This window comes from Chinchilla lanigera, unplaced genomic scaffold (genome assembly GCF_000276665.1).
Source record: "Chinchilla lanigera isolate Chin_1 unplaced genomic scaffold, ChiLan1.0 scaffold00013, whole genome shotgun sequence".
Taxonomy (NCBI): domain Eukaryota; kingdom Metazoa; phylum Chordata; class Mammalia; order Rodentia; family Chinchillidae; genus Chinchilla; species Chinchilla lanigera.
The window spans coordinates 16,831,411-16,852,251 of NW_004955414.1; the positions used below are offsets into that span (position 1 = coordinate 16,831,411).

Below are 20,841 nucleotides of genomic sequence, written 5' to 3' on the forward strand. Positions count from 1 at the left end.
CACTGCTCTTGCCTCCTGCACTGCTCAGTCCTGAGCCCACGCCTCTATCTTGCAGCAGCCTCAGTGAGCCTTCTACAGTGCATGTTTAGACAAGCCCTACTATGCACTGGCTTCTCATTGCTGACTCCTTTTGCTGCATTCTGTCATTTACAATTTAACCTGCCTTTATTCTGTGCTTCAGCCCGATTCCCATTCCCTGTTCCACAGTGCTGTCTCTTTTTTCACATCACTTTTGATTTGCCCCAGATGTTCCAGTATTCATTTGTTAGCCAGACTCTCCCCATCCGTGAAGCCCCACTTTCCCTACTCTTCCAGCAAGTCATCTGACTGCCCCTCCTCATTCCGTCTTCTGTGTATCTTTCTGCCTGTGTCTCTTATTTGTTGAGTAGTCATATTCTGCACAGCTACTAAATAAAATGCCTTAAACCTGATTCTGCTAAATAGTTTTTCAAACATTTTTTTTTACTCCCTGAAGCAGGGACTCCTCCAGAGCAGAGCCTGTAGATGCAGCATTGTCTGGCACTGTGGATTGGGTTGTTGCTTTGAAAGGCAACAAGAGAGAAGTACACCTTGTTTACTGCAGATGTTGTGATGTGTTGGTCACTGGGTATCTTTGTCCCCTCTTCCCTGCACAGTGTATGTTCTAAGACCCCTAGTGCATGCCTGAAACTGTAAATAGTGCAAACCCTATCTGCATTGAATTTCCCTATACATACTCATGGTAAATGTTAATGTATAAATACAGAGTTACCTGTATATAGTTAGAATTATTTGATTTAGATAATAAAATAGAACAATTATGACAACATAACACAATAAAAATTATTTAAAGCTTATGAATTCTTTACTTCTGAAATTTTCTATTTAGTATTTCCATACTATAGTTGATTGCCAGTAACTAAAACTATGGAAAGCAAAACCTCAGCTAAGGTGAGACAACTGTACATAGAGTATTGGAAGAAATTTTCCTCCAGTCTTTTTTCCCCAGCTCTACAGAATGATTTTATTTTTCACGTGAGGACCTTCCCTGGCCACCTACTTGTTTAAAATCCTCCAATGGAGCTATCAACAATTCTTCTCTCTCTCTCTCTCTCTGTGTCTCTCTCTCTGTCTCTCTCTGTCTCTCTCTGTCTCTCTCTCTCTCACACACACACACACACACAGATGCATAAATACAGAAACCAGTATAGCTGTATGTATTCAAAATGTTAGTATAGTGTGTATATGTACATTGAGAAAGACACCTCAGCATCATAGTTTCTAAATATCATTCTCCAGTGAAAGAAGCAGGGGCTTCTCAAACAAACAAATGTTTGGACAGTGGGGCAGGAAAAATACAAGTTGAGCCTGGAATAACTTATGATGCCAAGAACTAAAGAAGGACTAAAAAATATAATGGAGGCAAGTTGAAAGGACACAGGAGCAAAACAGTGAAGTTACTTTTAGCCAAAGCTGGGACAGTCTGAACAATGAAACAAATAATGGTAGAATAGATTCTAATCCATAGACTAAATCAATATGATTTATTCATATGCAGTTATTCACTGATACAAATGAATATCTGACTAATAAGTGGAGAGAAGGAACATCTCTTTCTTATCACAGAATCCAATTAATAAGTATAGAGGAAACAGATGTAAAAATCACTATTCAAACATTGCAATAAAAGGTTTTAGAGGTCAGAACCATCTGTAGATGTTATATTAGTCTGGGCTCTTCAAAGAAATAGGAGTAGTAGAAGAAGGAGGGAAAAAGAGAGAGATGGAAGAAGGGAGGGAGGGAGAGAGAAAGAGAAATTTTTTCCCTGGGAATTGCCCTATACCATTGAGGCAAACCCTGGGGAAGAGCTGATGTCATAGTGGCAAGTTTTCTTTTTCCCCAGAAAACTTTAGTTTTTGCTCCCTAAGGTCTTCCAACATATGGATGGAGTGTGGGTCATTCTCACTATCAAAGATAGTCTTTTACTTCATATCAGCTGATTGTAGATATTAGCAATCTATAAAATACTATTATAGCAAAAAATATAGACTTGGACTGAGTAACCACATATAGCCTAGCAAAGTTGACACATAACCATGAAAAAATTGGTGGAAATTTGATGAAAAAAGGACATTTGAGTAGTCTCAAAGTATATTTATTAATTACAGAGGGAAAAATTGTAACTTCTCAGTAGAGAAACCAGGCACACACCATTTCAACCAAGTGATCAAAAGTAACATTACCAGAAATAAGGTATAATAACCCCATCAGCCCCCTGGAATGAACTCCCCTTCTGTGGTAGCTTTGCCAATCGCAGGGCCTTAATCTCATCATGAAAAAGCATTGAACAGGTTCCGCTCAAAGCACATTTTCCACAAGTGTTCTTTGTAAGTGTTGAAGCTACACAAGGGAAGGAAAGACTGAGGAACTATGACAGCTAAATACAATGTAAAGTGCTGGGCTGGGTCCTGGAACAGGAGGATGTTAGTGAGGAAACGTAAAGTTCAAAGAGCTCAGATTAGTAACTCATATTGTACAAATGTTAATTGCTTGGTTTCAACAGTTGTGTTATATAAGATGTGAACATTAGGGAAGCTCGGTGAAGGCAGTGTGGAACTCTACTATTTTTTTGCAACTTCTCTGAAAGTCTAAAATTATCTCAAAATGAAAATTATAAAGAAAAAAACAAGAAAATCCTCTTTCTTGTTCCTCTTCTTCCTAAAAACCTATCACAACCATTGTCTGGTTTTGAGAACCTTTCATGGTTTGACTCTGCTGACCTATCTAGCCTCATCTCTTTCTCATGTTATCTCGTGACACTCTGACCTTCCCTCCTGGCCACGTTGAGGGTTTTGGCATCAACTCAGACTGGAGTCTTCTAGAGCCAGGGATATGAGCATAAGATGAAGAAGAGCCAAATTCCATGCCCCAGTTGGAGTCAGCCTTGGGAAATGATGTACCTAGACTATCAAGCCCAGGGCAGGAGTGGGAAATGGGTCACATAGAACACAGGGCAAGAACTGCATCCAAGAAGCAGGATGAGCAGCAGTGGTCAGATAAACAGCGTAAGCCCCCAAGGCAGAGGCAAGGTTGCTCAGGAAGAGAGCCAGTGGGTAGAGGCACTAGGCTGATTCCCACAAGTGTATTGTTCTTCTATGGGATTCTAACCTTTCCTATCTCTGGGTATTTCTTATGCTCTTCCTTCTGCTCAAGCTACCTGGGTTTTATCTCCACCCAGTGAACTCCTTTCAACTTACTGTATCCAATTCATGCTGTAGGCTGGTAGCTGTGTTCTCTGAGCTTCCACAGCACCCACTGTATTGTTGAACTTTTTTGGGTCAGAGCTTCTGTCCTATTCATTTCCATAGTCCCAGCAGTGGCAGAACAAAGTAGAGGCTCAGAAAAGATCTGAATAATTGATTGTATGGGTGGGTCTGTGGCTCAGTTCATTAAATCATTCATTCAGCAACAGGCACAATGTAGTAAACTCTGCAGATCTTGGGAATACTAAGATGAGGGAATTAGACAAAGTCCCTACTCTTCCAATCTAGAGATGAAGATAGACAACAAATAAATAATTGCAGACTGCAGTGAATACTATTAGTAAATAAACTGCTAATGCAAAGGAAAACAGATCCCACAATGTCAGTGTCATTTTTGTTAGCCAGACTTACTAGTAAACTTCAGATTCTTTTTGCCTACATAAATTTTCTTTTTCTACAGTGACTACGTTTTACTGTTTGTTGTTTTTTTAAGATGTCATTTGTCTTATGATTGTCTTATTCTGAGTTCCAGAAAAATGATACCAAAAAAAAATAGTTTGGAGATACATATGAAGGAAGTAATCAGGCAACTCATTCCACCTCTTGTTTTTTTTGATGCCAGGAATCAAACTCAGGACCTTGCTCTTGCCAGGCAGGCGCTTGTGCCACTGAGCTATATCCCCAGCTCCATTCCATCTCTTTTAGTGAGCTTTTTTATCTGTAAAATGAGGACAGTAACATGTCCTTCTCTGGGCTTAGGGCTAATTAAATGATATAGACATGTACACATACACACACACACACACACACACACACACACACAGCATCAGCAGTAGCACATATTTGGTAATCAGGAGTTATTTTTACTTTCGGTACTGGAGGTAAATATTCTGTAATTGCACTTACTGTGTCTTTGGAGATTATCCTTTCTTATTGTTCTGATCATCCCAACAGGGAGAGGGCATTGGTTAGTGGCTCGGAAAGGTAACCTCAAGAAGAAGGCCCCGGGTGTGGTGGCGGCACCCTCCGAAGGTCAAGAAAGCCAAAAGAAGGTTTGTTTTGAGGTTGGGAAGAAGAAACTGTCCCAGCAGAAAAGCCAAGCAGACATTCCTGGACACATCCTGGACCGTGCTTTTCTGGTGAGAGAAACGCATCCTGCAGTGGCTGGTAGCATCAGCTGGTGGAGGGAGTGAATGACAAGGATTTTCCCTTTTTCAGCTGTTTTTGTTCCAACTGGGGCAAGGAGGGACCTGCTCTGATACAGTTACCCCCATTCCAGACTGTAAGAGTGATGTTGGTTAGCAAACTGAGCACAGCCTGGATGGTGAAGGGACCCAAACTTTCTGTACATGTAAAGCCTTCATGTCCACCTTGTGATCAGTGTGATACTGATATTCCTATTATATTGTTGCCATTGGGTGGGCAGGAAAACTGAGGCCTCAAGAGGTAATATTCCTTGGCTGAAGTCCCACAGTCAGCATACAGTTATGGTAGGAGAAGACCTCAGGTCTGTTGACTTTAATGCCTGTTTCTTTACATTACATGAAGTAAAAATTCTTGCTTGAACTGGAGAAGCAAAGGAGTAGTTCAAAGGGAAAGAGTCCATTGAGAATCTCATTCCAGTTGGAATGAGATGGGGTAATTCCCACTCGGCCCTGAGGTGATGTTTTCAGAGATTGGAAAGGGCTTCCTCCCCTATAGCTTTTGTCCCTTTCCGTTAGTGTCTGGCTGAAAACCAGAGGAGCTGGCCAGGTGTCACCCAGTGCTTAGGGCAGGTTTTATGAAGAGAGCTGGGGTGACTGTGTTGGAGATCAGCCAGGTAATTTCACATCTGCTCTGTGTAATGCCTGAGTGGCTTTGCAAAGAAAGACACATCTTGTAAATCAATATTAATGGGCAGTCCAGTTCTCACAGCTCCTTGTGAAGAGCGCTCTGGCAGCCTCCTTTGCTGCAAGTTTCAGCTTATAGTTCCCAAGAGATGGGTGTCAGCATAGCTCAGAGGGTGAAAGAGAACTTCATTGGCTTCATCTCACCTCAGGAAGGTAGTATGAGCTGTTTGCAGAACTTGTGGAATTTGTTTCATTATTACATCCACTTCTCACTGAGAGGGAGAGCTGAAACAACACTAAGAAAGGGCAGAAACATTTTCCATGGTGCTCCTTTTCCCCCTTGTTTCCAAATACAGTTGGCTCTGCATGTCCCTGTGTTCTGCATCCACAGATTCAAATAAGCAGACTGAAAATATAAAATTAAAAGGTTGTACTGGTCAGGCACAGACTCTTTTTTTTTTTATCATTATTCCCTAAACAATAAAGCATAACAACTGTATATATATTATTTATATTATTTTAGGTATTATGAGTAATCTAGAGGTAATTTAAAGTGTACAGGAAAATGAACATAGGTTTTTATGTAAATACTGGTTTTGGACAGCATCGTGTCCAAAGATTCCAGGCTTTTTCTATCCTGCCCAAAGAATTGGCTAGGATGGCCGGTGAACAGTTAACACAACTTTTATTTAACATAAAAAAAGGAGAAAGGGGAAGAGAAGAGAAGAAAGGAAGAAAAGAGTGAGGGAAAGGGAAGAGCAAGAAGAGATACATCCCGCAAGCAGAATGGGCCGCTATAGAAATGAGCAGGGCAGAACAGCAAGATTGCAGTGGCAGCAAAGTTAATGGCCACTGTCTTTTTATATCCTAGGTCCAGTCCATTGGAAGTTGCTCTGTCCACACATTCTGGCCCTAATTGACAGGTCGCATCCATTCCAGATCAGGTTACATAGGAACATCGTGTTCCTAGCCTCCTTTCTAGATGTTCGTAATTGACTGGTTACATTTTGTCTTTGAGCCAGCCTGCCATTGCCTGCATCGCCTACATCAATACCACACCATTTTATCTAAGGGACTTAAGTATCTGAATATTTTGGTATCTGAGATGGATCCTAGAACCAACATCCAGCAGATACTGGCACACATTCCCATGTATAATCCCTAAAGTTTGATACTCATATTGACACTTTAGGTGACAGAAGCAGTGAGGATATTTTTCAAAGTTATGGAATATCCACTCTGCCTGTTACATGGTTCCACTTGAATATTTCACTCATATTGTACTCAGAACCAATCTTCCAACCCCATGTCCTTTTCCCAGATTGTATTGTACTGTCTATGTCAACACTTCTACCAAGTCAGTAACTTGAGGCTATTCTTCGTACCTGCCTCTCCCTTACTGTCCTCACCCCAACTTTACCAAATCCTGGCACTTTTATTAGATAATTATCAAATCTGTCTTCTCTAGCACCACCTAGTCATCTCTAGCATCACCTTCCTTAACTTGGCCACATCATTTCTTACTGGACTATCCCAGTAACTTCCTAACTAGTTCAGACCAATTAGCATGCTTTATTTCACATACAAAAAAGGCAGAGGTGTTGTTAAAGATCAATTAATGTACTGGCTTCATAACACCTCAGGTTTCTTCCATTACTCTGTCCTGTCATCCTCAACATACTGATGTGTCTTCTTAGCCTGATTGATTTCATGACCACAAGATGGCTGCAGTAAAGCTGGTCAGCACACAGGATAACATCCAGGAGTAGAAAAATGGTTGCCCTACTCTGGTACCTATTTTTAGAAAAAAGAAGAACCTTCCCCAAACTGGTCACCCACTCCTGTCCTCAAAACCCAGTATTTATCTCATTGGCCAGACCTATATTACATGTCAAATCGGCCAAAAATCAGTGGCCAATCATGAGATTGCTACCGTTGGCTTAGACAGATCAAGACTTGTCTCTTGCAGGTGGTGCTTAAGAATCTGTCCATGTGGAGAAATGTGAACAGTATTAGTGTTTTGACATGAAAGAAATAGAGAACTGGTTATTGAGAAGGTGATAACATCTGGTACATTGTTCTCTCCTGTCTTATCCTTTCTGTGTATATCAGACTTTGCAATTTTTGTAAAACCACTATCATTCCATACCAAAAGAATCTCTGGCATCTCTCTATTGGTTGTGGGATGAAATCCACACTCCTTGCAGTGCCAACATGGACACACATATCTAAGGACTGCCTTTCTGACCTTATCGTGTTTTTTATCCTTTCAAAAGCACCTTTTTCTGGCTCTGGGTAACCTTCACACCCCTGCCACCTACTTTCATGGGAGCAACTCCTATTCAGCTGTCTCAGCTCAAAAGCTATGTCCTCAGGGTTGAGGACATAGCTCAGTGGCACAAGCGCCTGCCTGGCAAGTGCAAGGTCCAGAGTTCAATTCCTGGTACAAAAAAAACAAAACAAAAACAAAAACAAAAAACCCAACTACTTCCTCAAGTAAATATTTCCTTATTTTCAGACTGAGGTTAGGACCCCTTGTTGCTATCTCCCATAGCATCTTGAATTTCTCTGTTAAAATATTCACTACATTTATAAATATTTACTTGCCATGTGGCATCCCTTGAGATTGTAAGCTCTATGAAAGCTGGAATGTTTCTGCTCGTTCTCCATTGTCTTCCCAAAAGAAATGTGATCCCATTAAACATAAATAGAAGATCCAAAACTGGGATTTGCTTCTGACTTTTTAATTATGTAGGCTGACCTATGGCATGCAAAAGCGCATAGAGTTTAGTGATTGCAGGTTTGGGTTCACATCATAGATCTGTCAGTTATTAGCTGTGGGGCCTTAGGCAAGGCACACTTACTTCTCTTAACCTTGTCTCATTCAAATTAAAAGAGTGATAGTCCTCTGTTCACGGCTTTAGATAGGATTTAGAAGAAGTTTTGTCAATATGCTTAGCATACCACATGGCCCAAGGTAATGCTTAGTAACTATTTCATGAATGAATGGATAAATAATGAATTAATGAATAAGCAAGCAAGATATGACAAGTTATGAGATTGCCTAATAAAATAACACTGAACAAAAATGGCTTAATTAATCACATTTTGTTGGAGCCTTGAGAGCTGACTCTGTGCCCTGTGTCCAGCTAAAGCACCACTGTGTGAGGAAGCCATCGGACCTGTGCACCATCAACGTGAGTGGCCTAAAGTTCTCCAAGGTGAGACCAGCGGCAAAGATGTGATCTGGGTACCAGACCTGAGGCTGTTGTGGTGTTTGTCTGTTGTACCTCCAGAGTTCTTGAGGATGGGAAATATTATCACATGGAAGGAAAGAGGGGAAGGTCAGACAAGGAGTCACTGGGTGGGAACAATATTCAGACGTAAACTTTTGTTGCAACTTTGATATTTTCATTGTTCCATTCAATACAAATTGAAGGAACTCACCATATGATTCTGGTTTTGAGTTTGCCATAGAATTTTGATGGGAATATAATTCCTGTGTAACACTGAGTTGCTATCACAAGAGTCTCCAACCTGATAGGGGTGTATCATTAGAGAAATTCTTATGATCAGGATGCATGTTTAAGAATATATACTGTATCATTGTTTGTAATAAACTATCTACATGTGCATCAGCTGGAAAGGGATAACTTGTAATATCATCAAACAATGGAATACTATCCAGGCAATCAAATAGACTAGAGCTACATATGTCAACTCAAGTAAATCTCAAAAATGTAATACTGACTGAAAAGACATTACAAAATGATATCCTCTTTATGATTGCATATAAAGTAGGGTTGTGAAATATATAAGTAGCATTATATATGGTTGATGAGTACACACATGTGTATGTATATAAATAATACAAGTTCAAAACAGGAGTTGGAATGATGATCACTAGTTAAAGACAGTTGTTACAGCATTAGTGAGGGAGATGTGGAGGTGAATGGTGAAATTTCAAGCAAAGACAGCAAAATATTCATATTTATTATAAGCTGAATAATGGTTACACAGATCTTTACATGTCACTCACTGTGCTTTTCTGTACATGTCACTTATTTCACTGTAGGAAAAAAGCAGAAAAGCCCTTCCAGCCTTCAACATATGGCTGCTCTTGTGTTAAGGATGTCTCTCATCCCCTTCGATCTTTTGTTCCTTCTGGCAGCAGCCCTGGAGTTTCAGCAAGGCTTGCAAGCAGGGAACTAATCTTGCTTTTTTTTTTTTCTTTTTTCTAAAATGCCTTCCTATAGGCAAAGGAAAAGGACTTCAAGCATTTTCATTCCGTGATTTATATCAATGCCTCGGAAAATCTGCTGCCGCTAGGTGAGCATTTTCTACTTGAAAACTATCTTCTGCCTCCTGGCCAGCACAGTCAGTCACTTGTGTTAAGATTTGTCTGTTCACCCATCCATGGTCTATCTTGTAGCCTGCATCAGGCTGGGTGCAAGAGAGCACTCAGACCTGCAGCCCCACGGTGGTGCTATGTATTTAGCGCATTTCTCTGTGAGCTTCTGCTTCTCTGTCTGTAAACAGGTATAATTCCCTTCTTCCTCTATTTGCAGGCTACCTTGCAGATGAGATAGGTGCTTAAGTGTGTAAATGCTCCTAAAGGATCAGGAAGCCTTACTTTTTCAGCAAATTCACAGTGACCCCTGTTGGTACTTTGACTGTATGACAACTTGGCCTTAAAGTGTATGTCCAGTTCTTGTGCTGGCCAGCTTATAGTTAGGTGGGAGAGTCAGGCTAGACAGAGTAAACAATAATAGAGGGAGCTAGGAAAAGCTACACAAGGACTTCAACACAAGCCAGAGAGTTGGGAGGAATTTGTGAGAAGAGGAACATCTGAGCTAACACCAGAAAATGAATAGGGTTGGGTATACTGGCATATGCCTGTAAGTCCAGCATTTAGGAAGCTGAGGCAGGCTAGCCTGGACTACATAGTGAACCCCTGTCTCAAAGAGAGAGAGAGAGAGAGAGACAGACAGACAGACAGACAGACAGAGAGAAAAGGAGTAGAATAGAAATAACTTAAGTAGAAGGTAAGAGGGCATCTCAGGGCAATAGAACAGAACAGCAGTACCTGGCTGGGGAGAAGGAAGAGGCTTGGTATTTTTACAAGAGATGTATGTTGGGGAGAATTCAGACTAAAGAAGAGGCAGGGCCTCGATCCTCAAGGGCCTTATGTGACTTACATGCAATCTGGCAGTCAAAAGACAGCCTTGAAAGGCTTTTAAATAGAGGAGCCACTGTCTGAAGGATTGATCAGAAGGGGAAAAGGTGGAAGCCAGGCTACCTGGGGGGTTGCTTCAGTTTTCTAGGGAGGGGAGGAAGCCTGAGCAGAGCTGTAGCAGCATGAAGGGGGTTAAAAGAGAATCAGCAGGAGGAAGAGATCGCAAGACTTGGCAACCTGTGAGACGGTTTGGAAAGGGAAGAGTCAAGGGAAAACTCACTAAAATACCACACTCAAGGAAGCAGGTCAGGCAGGAAGTGGTTGTTTTGTTGATGTGAATTTGATGGGTGTTTTTGAAGAAGCATCTGATGATGTGCCTGACATGTGGCCTTTCAGGAGTATTGGCTTGATATATGAAGGCCAATAGGTGTATGAAAAGATGCTCAGCCTCACTATCATTAGAACAGCTCAGAGATACTAGTGAGATACTCTAAGATACTGTTGTATCTTGATACTATTGGGATACTCCAAGATACTTTACTCCAAGATACCTCAGAGCATTTCTGTGGAAACACTCTTGTGCAAGGAAGTTCACTGGAAACACTCTGAAATATCCAGTCCTGAAATATTCAGTCTTTTATTAGACTCTGTTGAGTATTCTGACTTACAAGCCTACCATAGCCACACTGGACACCAGGTTAACTTAGAAGGGTCCCGGTAGTATCGTACATCTTTAGTGGAGTGCTCACAGCCATCCATGAGTCATTCTCTTGAGCCCCTCCCCACATGTCACCTCAGATACAAGACGGTATGACTCCTAATTGGGTGGATGTAGGAGCCACTCTAGTTTAGAATCCTCATTACCTACAGGAGCCAGTAGCCTTTATAATACTCTGTAAGCATAGCTCCTAGAGTTCCCATGATGGATGTGTTTGATTAAAGGAGTCACCACATGCCAGGAAACACCCCCTTCAGACATTTATAATTTATTTACAATTTTCCCTATCTGAGATACAACGTACTAATCTGGGTCATTTTTACAACAAGCAATATTGTTTAGTAATACAGTTGTCACAGCACTTGTTTCTGGTTACCAAGGAAACAGGTATAAAAAGGTAACCCAAAGTCCAGTTCTCATGCAGCAGGGAAAAAGTCTGATTACCTTTTTCCACATAACCTATGAGCTATCAATAGGGAAATGGATAAATAAAGTATGCCATACTATAGAACATAATTAAGATACTAGGTTTATGTATCTTAACATGGAATAATCTTCATGCCATAATATTACAGGAAAAAGTCATAATACAATATATATAGATTGTACTGGGGATTGAACTCAGGGTCCTCACACTGAGCTATCCCCTAGCCCTTTCCTTTTTTTAAAATTTTGAGATAGGGTTTTGCTAAATTGCCCTAGTTAGACTCACACTTATAATCCTCCTGCTTCAGCCTCCCAGAATGCTACAAACACAGGCATGCACCAGCATGCCTGTCATTCCACTTTTTCAAAAAGAAGTGTGTGTATTTCCCTAGTGAATATATACATTTTCAAAAAGAAGTGTGTGTATTTCACCCAGTGACTATATACATAGGAAAATATATACAGTGTTGTGCATTAAATGTTTAATAGTTATTTTTGGGTGTTAGGATTAATGTTTGACTATTTTTGGTGGGCATGGTTATCTTCTGTAATCAAAAATAATAGAGAGAGGGGCTGGGTGTATAGCTCAGTGGTAGAGCATTTGCCTAACATGCTTATGCCCTGGGTTTAATCTCTGAATCTAGCACAGATGGGAAGAGGCGGGATAGGGAAAAGAAGCAAAGAAGGAGAGGGAGAAGAAGAGGGAAATGGGGAGGGAGAAGGTAGAGCTAATAACAGAGAAATATTTTAAATGGGCTTTGTATTTGGGCCAATTTAGATTTAATTCTTGGTTCTTCCACTTACCCACAGCTCCATTTCTAGCAAGTCACTTAGCCTGGCTGAGTCTCCATTTCTTCTGCTATAGAAGTGGTAATTCCTATTTTTGAGTGTTTTTAGAGATTTAGATGCCATGTATGTAAAGCACCTTCCCACAATGCCTGGCTTGATCCTGTAAGGACCCAGTGAATGGTTCATTATTAATATTTTAAATCCTTTATGAGCTGCTGATTATTTCTTTCTCTTCTCCATGTAGAGACATTTCATACATTTCCAGCCCTAAAGGAACTGGAGCTTGCATTTAATGGCATCAAGACCATCTACGTGAAATATGGAGACTTTAAGTTATTGGAAGTAAGTCGGAGGTAGGGAGTCTTGGGTGCCCATCTGTTCACCTGTGAGTAATGAGTTTGGGATCCCCTGCTGAGTATAACTTTTGGGAAAGGACTCTAAGCCTCTGCATCCAGGCCATTGCTTCACATTTGACCCTTGGGAGAGTAGCGGCCATAGTGGTGGTGATGGTGGGGTTGGGGGTGATAAAGGTAACTATAGTGGTGGTGGGTGATGATGGTGATAGTGATTGTGGTAGCACACTGATGATATCTATGGCCAGTGGTACATAGTCCTGAAAAATAAATGCTAAGAATCATTCATGTTCAAGGGAGTCTATGCAGAAAAGTGAGTTTAGGAAGAGTATCAGAGGAGAAAGCGCTTGAGGGGAGATCTGGATCCTGTAGGGGTGGGGAGCCTTGGAGATTAAGAGCTAGTGCAGCAGACTAAACCAGCTAGAGCAGAGACATTATGAACTGATGCCAAAGACCCGACATGGTCTGAGTGAGCTGGATCAGTCCTGGGGGACTGGTGTAGAGCAGACCATAGGCTTAGTGCATAGCCTCAGAGATGGGGATTAAACAAAATAGCGCTTCCATGAATTCTACAGCAGACTGACATATTTACATTCACAACTATTCTCCAAACCTTAGACTTTAAAATACAGAAATGTTTGTTTGCATTGTTGGCTTGCTTCTTAGTCAAATTCTCACATATTCATACATTTCCTATGCATGCCCTCATACTTCCACCCAATTACCTCTTCAACTATCCTGAAGATTCGATGGCCACTTTTGACAAAGGAATAAAGCTTGTGTCACTACCTGAGAGTCACCGTGCCCATGGAGAGTAGAGAACAACAGGTAGCATCAGGAGTGGAGATGGCAGCTGGCCAGACTCTCTCCCTCACTAAATAATGGACTTTCCCCCACGTGCTGGCCTTATGGAAAAGCATTTCCAGTTCATGCCTTAGCGAAGTGTCTGTATGTTGTGAACTATGGGATTGACCTCAAACAGTTGGTAAGTTGGATGATTTAATCTGCAGACATCAAGGGTCAGCCATCTTTCACACAAGCTTCACTTCACTTGGTCTTTTCAAAAAGGGGAACCTTCCACAAAACTTGAATTTTCCGAGAGAGCTGATGGCCAAGAGAGTTTCTGTACCACTGTAAAAAAGTTTAAACCTCTTGAAATGGCCATCTTCCTAAAATAGATTTTATCTGTGCATTCTTAAAGCATGCTATATAGAATATAATGGTAACTTCTCCCCATGATTTTGAGTCACATATGATTTGGGACAGGAATGGTCTCCAGACTTGTCCCAGAAGCACAGCTCCTCAGAGTCTAATAAAATGGAGACAAAGTAAATTTACAATAACTGGTAAGGTTTGGCATTATGTTTTAAAAACATTTTCTAGTAGATTTTATGTCGACAGTGGGAAATGATCCTAGATGCTTTAGCCACACAGGGAGCTGTCCCTTGACCTGCAGGCCTAAGAGCCTCTTATGAACTTTGTCTATTATTTTTTTCAGAGAGTAGCTATTGAAATTTGTGTGCTGTGCATGGTGCCAAGTATCTTGTGTTCTCCCCACTACCATTCCAAACCCCTATTTCAAGTTCCATTGGCCATGGAGAGGGAACATGGCTACAGGCCCTGACCCCACAGTTGACTAGCTTAGATCTAAGAGTTGATCATGCTTGATTTTTAGATATCCTACTTTATAGTTTGATAACATCTGATGATGATTATTTATCCAGGAACCTTGACCTTACCCAAAGGAATTTATTTACAAAATGGAACAGAACAAAGTTAGGATGTAGAATATAAATGAGAAAAAGACGTCTCTTGACCAGTCATTTGTTTTCATTTCTCCTGTGATTTGCAAGGGCTCCCTAACAAAAAGGATAAACCTGTCAAGTATCCTGAATTTGTAGCTCACAGTAATGAATACTTTGATGTGTAATAAAACTTGATGTGACTCAGCAGATATAGTGGCCAGCTTAGAAATCTTCTGTCCTTGTTTGTCAGAAAGGGTGTCCCAAAGGGAAAAGTCCAGAATAGAATTCTTCAGGAATCAATGTAGAAAAACTTAACTCTACATGATTTCACTCTCTACTTATAGATTTGAAAACAGTTTAGCTGGACCTCTGCCCTGGCAGTCAGAGGACCTTGTTTCTAGTCTTGGTTCTGCCAGTGCTTTGCCATGCCTCCTGGGACAAATCACTCTCCCTCTCTGGGACTCAAGCCTTCCCTTCTAAATACTGGGCCAGCTCCACAATTCTGTAGTCTGTGATTCTAGAATTATTTATTTCTTTGAGCTGTCTTTAACTGCGTGGAAAGCAAATTTGGATCCAACGTTAAGTAGTCAAAGCAGCTAGAACAGGGGTCTATAAGCTTTTTCTGTAGGAGGTCAGATAGTAAATATTTTAAACTTTGTTGTCCATATAGTTATAGTTAATCATAACTCTTATAACTGTAGCTCTGCTATTATAGGTGGAAAGTAGCCTTACATAATATAAAGACAAAATGAGCATAGCTATCTTTCAACAAAACTTTATTTAGCATGCTAAAATTTCAATTTTGCATAATTTCCTCATGTAACACACATTCTTTTTCTAATTTTTCAAATGCAAAAGTCATTCTTAGCTCATGGGCTATACAAATGGCATTAGGCTGGATTTGGATTGCAGGCCTTGGTTTGCCACCTACTGAGCTTGAACACTGATAAAGCAGCTGAGTATGGCTGGGAGGGAGAGTGAGCATGATAAAGAAGTGGAATATGAGCTTAGAAAGGTGGCAGAAGAGGAGGCGTAGAGAACCTTGGAAACCTTGTTAAGGAGCTTAAATTTTATGGATAACAGGGATCCACTGAAGGATTTTAAGATAAGAAGGGGTATGGCTAGGACTGTATTTTAAGAAAATCATTCAGGCTTCTCTGTAAAGAAGGAATTGGAGGAAAAAATATATGAGAGATAATAAGGATGTAGATAAAATCTGTGCATGTTGATGACTGTCCACATACAATCATGGTGGAGAGAAATGTTTCCACTTTTACTAGTGCATATCTGAGACCGCCTTTCAGGCCTTCCTCCCCTCTTTGCTCCAGCCAAGTCACATTGCCCCTTGTGTGAACCCTCAACCCCACAGTTTGCTGCTGGCAGCGTGAGCATGGCACTCCTTTGGTGCTTGGCACCTTTCATGGCCTAGCCAGTCTTATCAAGCTTCTTATACTATGTGCTTTAGTAATGCCCAGATTATTCACAGCTCTTGTAACAAGCAAGGCTGCCTCCTGCTTCATGCCACTTGCTCACCCCAGTGTCTCCCTTAACAGTTTGGTGAGTACCTACTCTTCTCTGAGGACAGCTCAGACATCTCCTCTGTGAAGCCTATTCTGACTCCCCGATGATTCCTTCCTTTGTGTCCATTGGGTCTGTGTCCAGACATCTATCTCAGCAGCATTGCTATTTAACAGACATGTATGTGTCTAGCTTTCCAGAAAGCGTGGGGGCTTCCAGAGGGCAGAGACTGGAACAAAGTAAGCTTTCAGCATAGGATCAGCGGTGATGGTGATAAGAACCAACATTAGTTAAGCATTTACTATGTACCAGATTACAGGCTTATGGCTTTTCTACATAAGAATCACTTACTTCCACTTTCTAGATAAGAAAGCCCAGGTTAAGTAATTAGCCCAAATCATACAGATAGCCAGGTCTTCTCAGGTCTTTAGAGCCCATCAGTTAATTACTAAAGCAGAGTGGGACCAAACCCAGTCATTCTCTGGCAGAGACCTGCAGTGTGTATGCACCTGAGTGACTGTGTGACACTGATGAGATTCCCCAAAGACTCCTGGCTCCCGCTCCAGCTGGATCAGACACTGAAACTAATCCCAGTCAGCAGACTTCAATATATGTGTTGGAGGTGGATGCAGGGGAAGCACACAAGAAATAGGAGTGGAAGGAGGGCAAAGCCAATTGTATAGAGGAGCTAAAGGGAGCGACTAGAGAGGCTCAGTAGAGCCAAAGCAAAGAAGTAGAGATTGTGCAGTTTCAATTTATCTAATTGCCTTTGTCCTTGCAGAGAGAAGGTCAGCTCTCTGGCTGGCCTCTTGACCCTAGTCAATTCTTAGGAGTCTAGGTGGCCAGTTGGGTGTGGTTAATGATGGGATGACCATTTGGGGTCATTATCAGCCAGTTTATTTCTGCTCATTTTTTGTGTACCTACTTTGTGCCAGGCCCTATGCTAGCTTCCAAGGATACAGTGTAACCGTGCATGGTCCTTGACCTCAGAAGGTTTGTGATCTAGTATATGCCAAACATTTTACAAACCACATCTACATGCCAATATCCCTATTCCTCATACATGTTTTCAGCTGTCTCAGATACCTGGCAGAATTTGATTAGTACCCTGAGAGCAGTTTAGGCAAAGCATCCAAAAGCAGGGGAAGAAGAGATTCCATCTGGCCAGGGGATTGAGAAAGGTTTTGAAAGAAGACATCTTTCCTGTAATTGCAACTACTTGGGAGATTAAGGGAAGAAGATCACAACTTCAAGGCCATCCTGGGCAACTTAGTGAAACCGATCTCAAAAAATAACAAGGACTGGGGATGTAGCTTATTGGGAAGGCCTTGGATTCAATCCCCATTATGGGGGCGGGGAACTTTGAGTTGGCCTTTGGGAAGTGGGATTTGGATGTGTGGAAGGACACTCCTGTCTGAGTGTAAAGCACAGCGGGGAACGATCGGCGGGGTGAGGCAAGGAGTGGGAAGGAGTCAGTTTGGCCGGCGTCACAGTATAATCACATTTGCTGTGGCAGCTAAGGCTGGAAAATAGGTTGGGAACTGACCCTAGTAGGGCTTGAGTGTTAATCCAGAGTTTTATCTTGTGGGTAATGGAGCTTTCTAGAAAGTTAGGGGAGAAATGTAGCTAGCCCCTAACTGATGGAGAAACGTCCTAGTCATACATAGTGCTTCTGTTCTCCCATCTTTTTTCTTCCCCTGGTAGTTCTTGGACCTTTCCTTCAACAGCCTGACTGCAGAGGCCATCTCTGACCTGGGGATTCTGCCACACCTCCGCGTCCTGCTCCTGACAGGCAATGGGCTCACATCCCTACCACCCAATTTGGCTGTCACAGAACAGTAAGTTCGCAATCCTCTAGTCTGTCCTATATATTCCCTTGGGAGCCTTTGTTTGGGTACAAGTATCCAAGGACCAAGGCAAGAAGATCACAACTTCAAGGCCATAATCCAAACGTAATCCAGAGCAGCTTTGAAAGTGTCGTAAAGATAGCCATGAGGGCTCAGAGCGGGGAATGCTACCTACTGAAGCTCCCTAGGAAGGCCCAAGATGGGTTCCCCCACTTTCCTGTGTGCTGTCAAGAGAGGACCTGACATTTGGGAAGCTGCTTTCCCGGCCTTGGATTGGTCATTTGTAAATTGTAGCTATTGCTCTTGCCACATGATTCCTCTCCATGACCCCTCTACTCCAGCTCAGTAGGTCTGTGTACTGGTTTCTAAATAAGTAAGGTACATCCCTACTCTGCATCTTTGTTGAGGCTGTTCCTTCTGGCCAGAAGGTAGTGGGCCTTCTCTTAACACATAAGCAGTGCTTACCTTGTACCAGACACTACCTCAGCATTCCATGTATGTTAGCTCATGTAACCTTCACAAAAGTCTATGTGGTAGATGCCCTAGTATCCTATTATTATCCCCATTTTTTTTAGATGAGGAAATGAAAGCACAAACAATTAAATAACTTCCTCAGAGTTACAGAGCTAGTCAGTGGCAGAGCCAGGACTTGAATCAAGTTGGTCTGACTCTGGAGACCACACTCGTGAGCGTCATCTTCTCTGGAATGTGCATATTCCAGGGCCCAGCCCAGCCTTTCTTTCCTGCTTCCCCCACCAGAAGCTTTTTTTGGGACAACTTTAGCCTAGGCCCCTTCCTTTCTTCTCTAAACATCTGGTGAATTTAATGTTTCCCACTTAGCATATTCTGTTACATTTTATGCCTCATAAACATGTATCTTTATAGGAGGTAGATGGATGGATGGTGTATATAGCCCCCCATAGTAGGTTATGAGCTCCTTCACAGCGGAGCGCTCTGATCTGCAGCTCCTACTGGAAGATGAGGGTCCAGTGCTTTGCACACAGTACCTGCTCAGTGAATGTTGGCTAACTTAGAGAGGATGATGGTGAAAGTCATGGTGATGATGTGCATTGCCGTGATAGAAGAAATGACAGAGATGATAGTGAAGATGGTGGTTCATTAGTTGCTTGAGAGGTTTGGAGTAATAGTAGTGATTATTACATCCAGGATTTATTAGTTAGGGTTCTTTTGTTTGCAAGTAACACAAGTTCAATCCAAACTAGCTTAAACAAAAAGAAAACTTACTGGTTACTAGCTAAGAAGTCCTAAAGTGATTCATTTAGCTGGACCCAGATGCACAGGACGTTGACAGTCCTCTGTGTCCATCTGTATTTCTTGGTCATGTGTGTAGCTTTCTTTTTAAGTATTGGGGACTGAACCCAATGCCCACCCCATTTTAATTTTTATTTTTAATTTGAAACAACTTTTTACTAAATTGTACTGGTGGGATTTAAATTTAGAATTCTCCTGCCTCAGCTTCCCAGATTGTTGGTATTATAGGCATAGCCCACTCACTTGCTCTCTCACACACAGCAGACATGTTTATTTTCTTTTGTGTTGGCCTCATTCTTGGACAGACTTTCTCCAGGACAAGATGTTTATAAGTCAGAATTTAACTTAGGAATACAAAAGACACTCAAGGTACAGTATGTAAGTGGATGGAATTCACTTATTTTTAGTGGGAATAGATAGTTATTGGTATTTTATCACAGAAATTTTCAAATACATATGAGTTAATAGTACAGTGAACTCCGGTGTGTACCTATCACCCAGTGATTATCACCTGACAATTACAAAGCCGTGCCCAGTCCTATTTCATCTATGCCTTCATCACATCCTATTCTAGATTATTCTTAAGAAAAATCTCAGATGGATCCAACCATAAGTGAATCAGCAGATTCATATAATTTCATCTGTAAATATTTCATTGCATGCCTCAGAAAGATAAATCCCACACAGTGAAACTTTATTCTACCTAAAGTATCACCAATTGTAAACAGAGGGAGTTGGTTACATAAGTGTTAGAAGGGTTAGAAGAGACCATGGAGAATGGAAGAAGAATGAAAAGGGAGGATTGATATGCAGCGATCAGAAGCTGCCAGCCCTGCTAGATTGGAGCCCAAGTCTAAACCTGCTGCTGTGCTTTTAGAAAGGTTATCACTATGATTGCTCTTCTGAAGATCCTCTGCTTTAACTTCTACCACCATCGTCACCACAGTTGGTACTATCATTGCTGCTGCTCCCAGAAATGCTATCAGAAGCCATACAAGAGAGTTGCTTCTCCCCCTGCTCTCCCTGCCAGTCTCTCACAGGTCACTTCTACTGGCAGTATGTAACTGGAAGCCAGGTGGAAAGTCAGTCTGCAAGATGTAGTTAAGCCCTCATCACACACAGCAGAACAGAGAGGGAAGGAGTAAAGGCTGAGAGCACTAGGCAGATGACCACCACCATCCATCCTAGGAACCCCAGCATTTCTCCTCTTTTTAATATTTAATTTCTATTTAACAGTAGCAACCACAGCATGCTTCCACCTAGCATGAGAGAACTTCTCTTTCACATTCCTCAAAAAATGGGTGAGACCATTCTATTAGTTACTGTACCCACCTTGGGATGATAATATTTTCTCTTTTAAATAAATTTATGAATATTTTATACTCTAATAACTAAGTTGTAGGGCTAGGTATGTACCTTAGTGGTAGTGTTTGCCTAGAATGTACAAGGCCCTGGGCTCAATATTCAGCATTAAAAAGCAAAAGGACAAAAAAAAAGACAAAACCACCAAACAAACCATTTTATGCACAGTATATATTTTCATGCACATTTATACATAAATAAGAAAGAAAATGCACATAAAGATATTGACTGTTGCTAGAACCATCTTTTCATAGTTGATCAGGAAGCCATACTGGACATTTACAAATCCTTCCTTTTTTTGGTACCGGGAATCAAACTCAGGACCTTGCGCTTGCCAGCCAGATGCTTGTACCACTGAACTATATCCCCGGCCCTACACATCCTTCTCCCATCACTCATTTAATGTGCCTTTGCCCTCCTACAGCATCTCATTTGGTTGGGGTAACTGGTGTGGTATCCTAAACCTTCACTCTTGAAGGGTCTGAGTCTTCAAAAGCCCTGCTTTTATTTAGGCTGTTGAGGTGTTTTCAGAACTTTTACTAACAGACATGGAATTTCTGGGCT

The 20,841-nt window shown here is 41.5% G+C and overlaps 1 protein-coding gene across 4 annotated transcripts in view; it reads left to right on the plus strand.

Moving 5' to 3' along the window:
• Nucleotides 1-20,841, plus strand: part of Xrra1 (X-ray radiation resistance associated 1) — a 68,401-nt gene that overhangs the window by 6,293 nt on the left and 41,267 nt on the right. For all 4 annotated transcript variants that reach the window (XM_005379906.2, XM_005379909.2, XM_005379907.2 and 1 more), the window contains 5 exons: nt 4,197-4,381; nt 8,221-8,292; nt 9,328-9,400; nt 12,425-12,522; nt 17,501-17,634. In XM_005379906.2, coding sequence (XP_005379963.1) covers nt 4,197-4,381; nt 8,221-8,292; nt 9,328-9,400; nt 12,425-12,522; nt 17,501-17,634 — 562 coding nt within the window. The remainder of the gene's footprint in view (nt 1-4,196; nt 4,382-8,220; nt 8,293-9,327; nt 9,401-12,424; nt 12,523-17,500; nt 17,635-20,841) is intronic.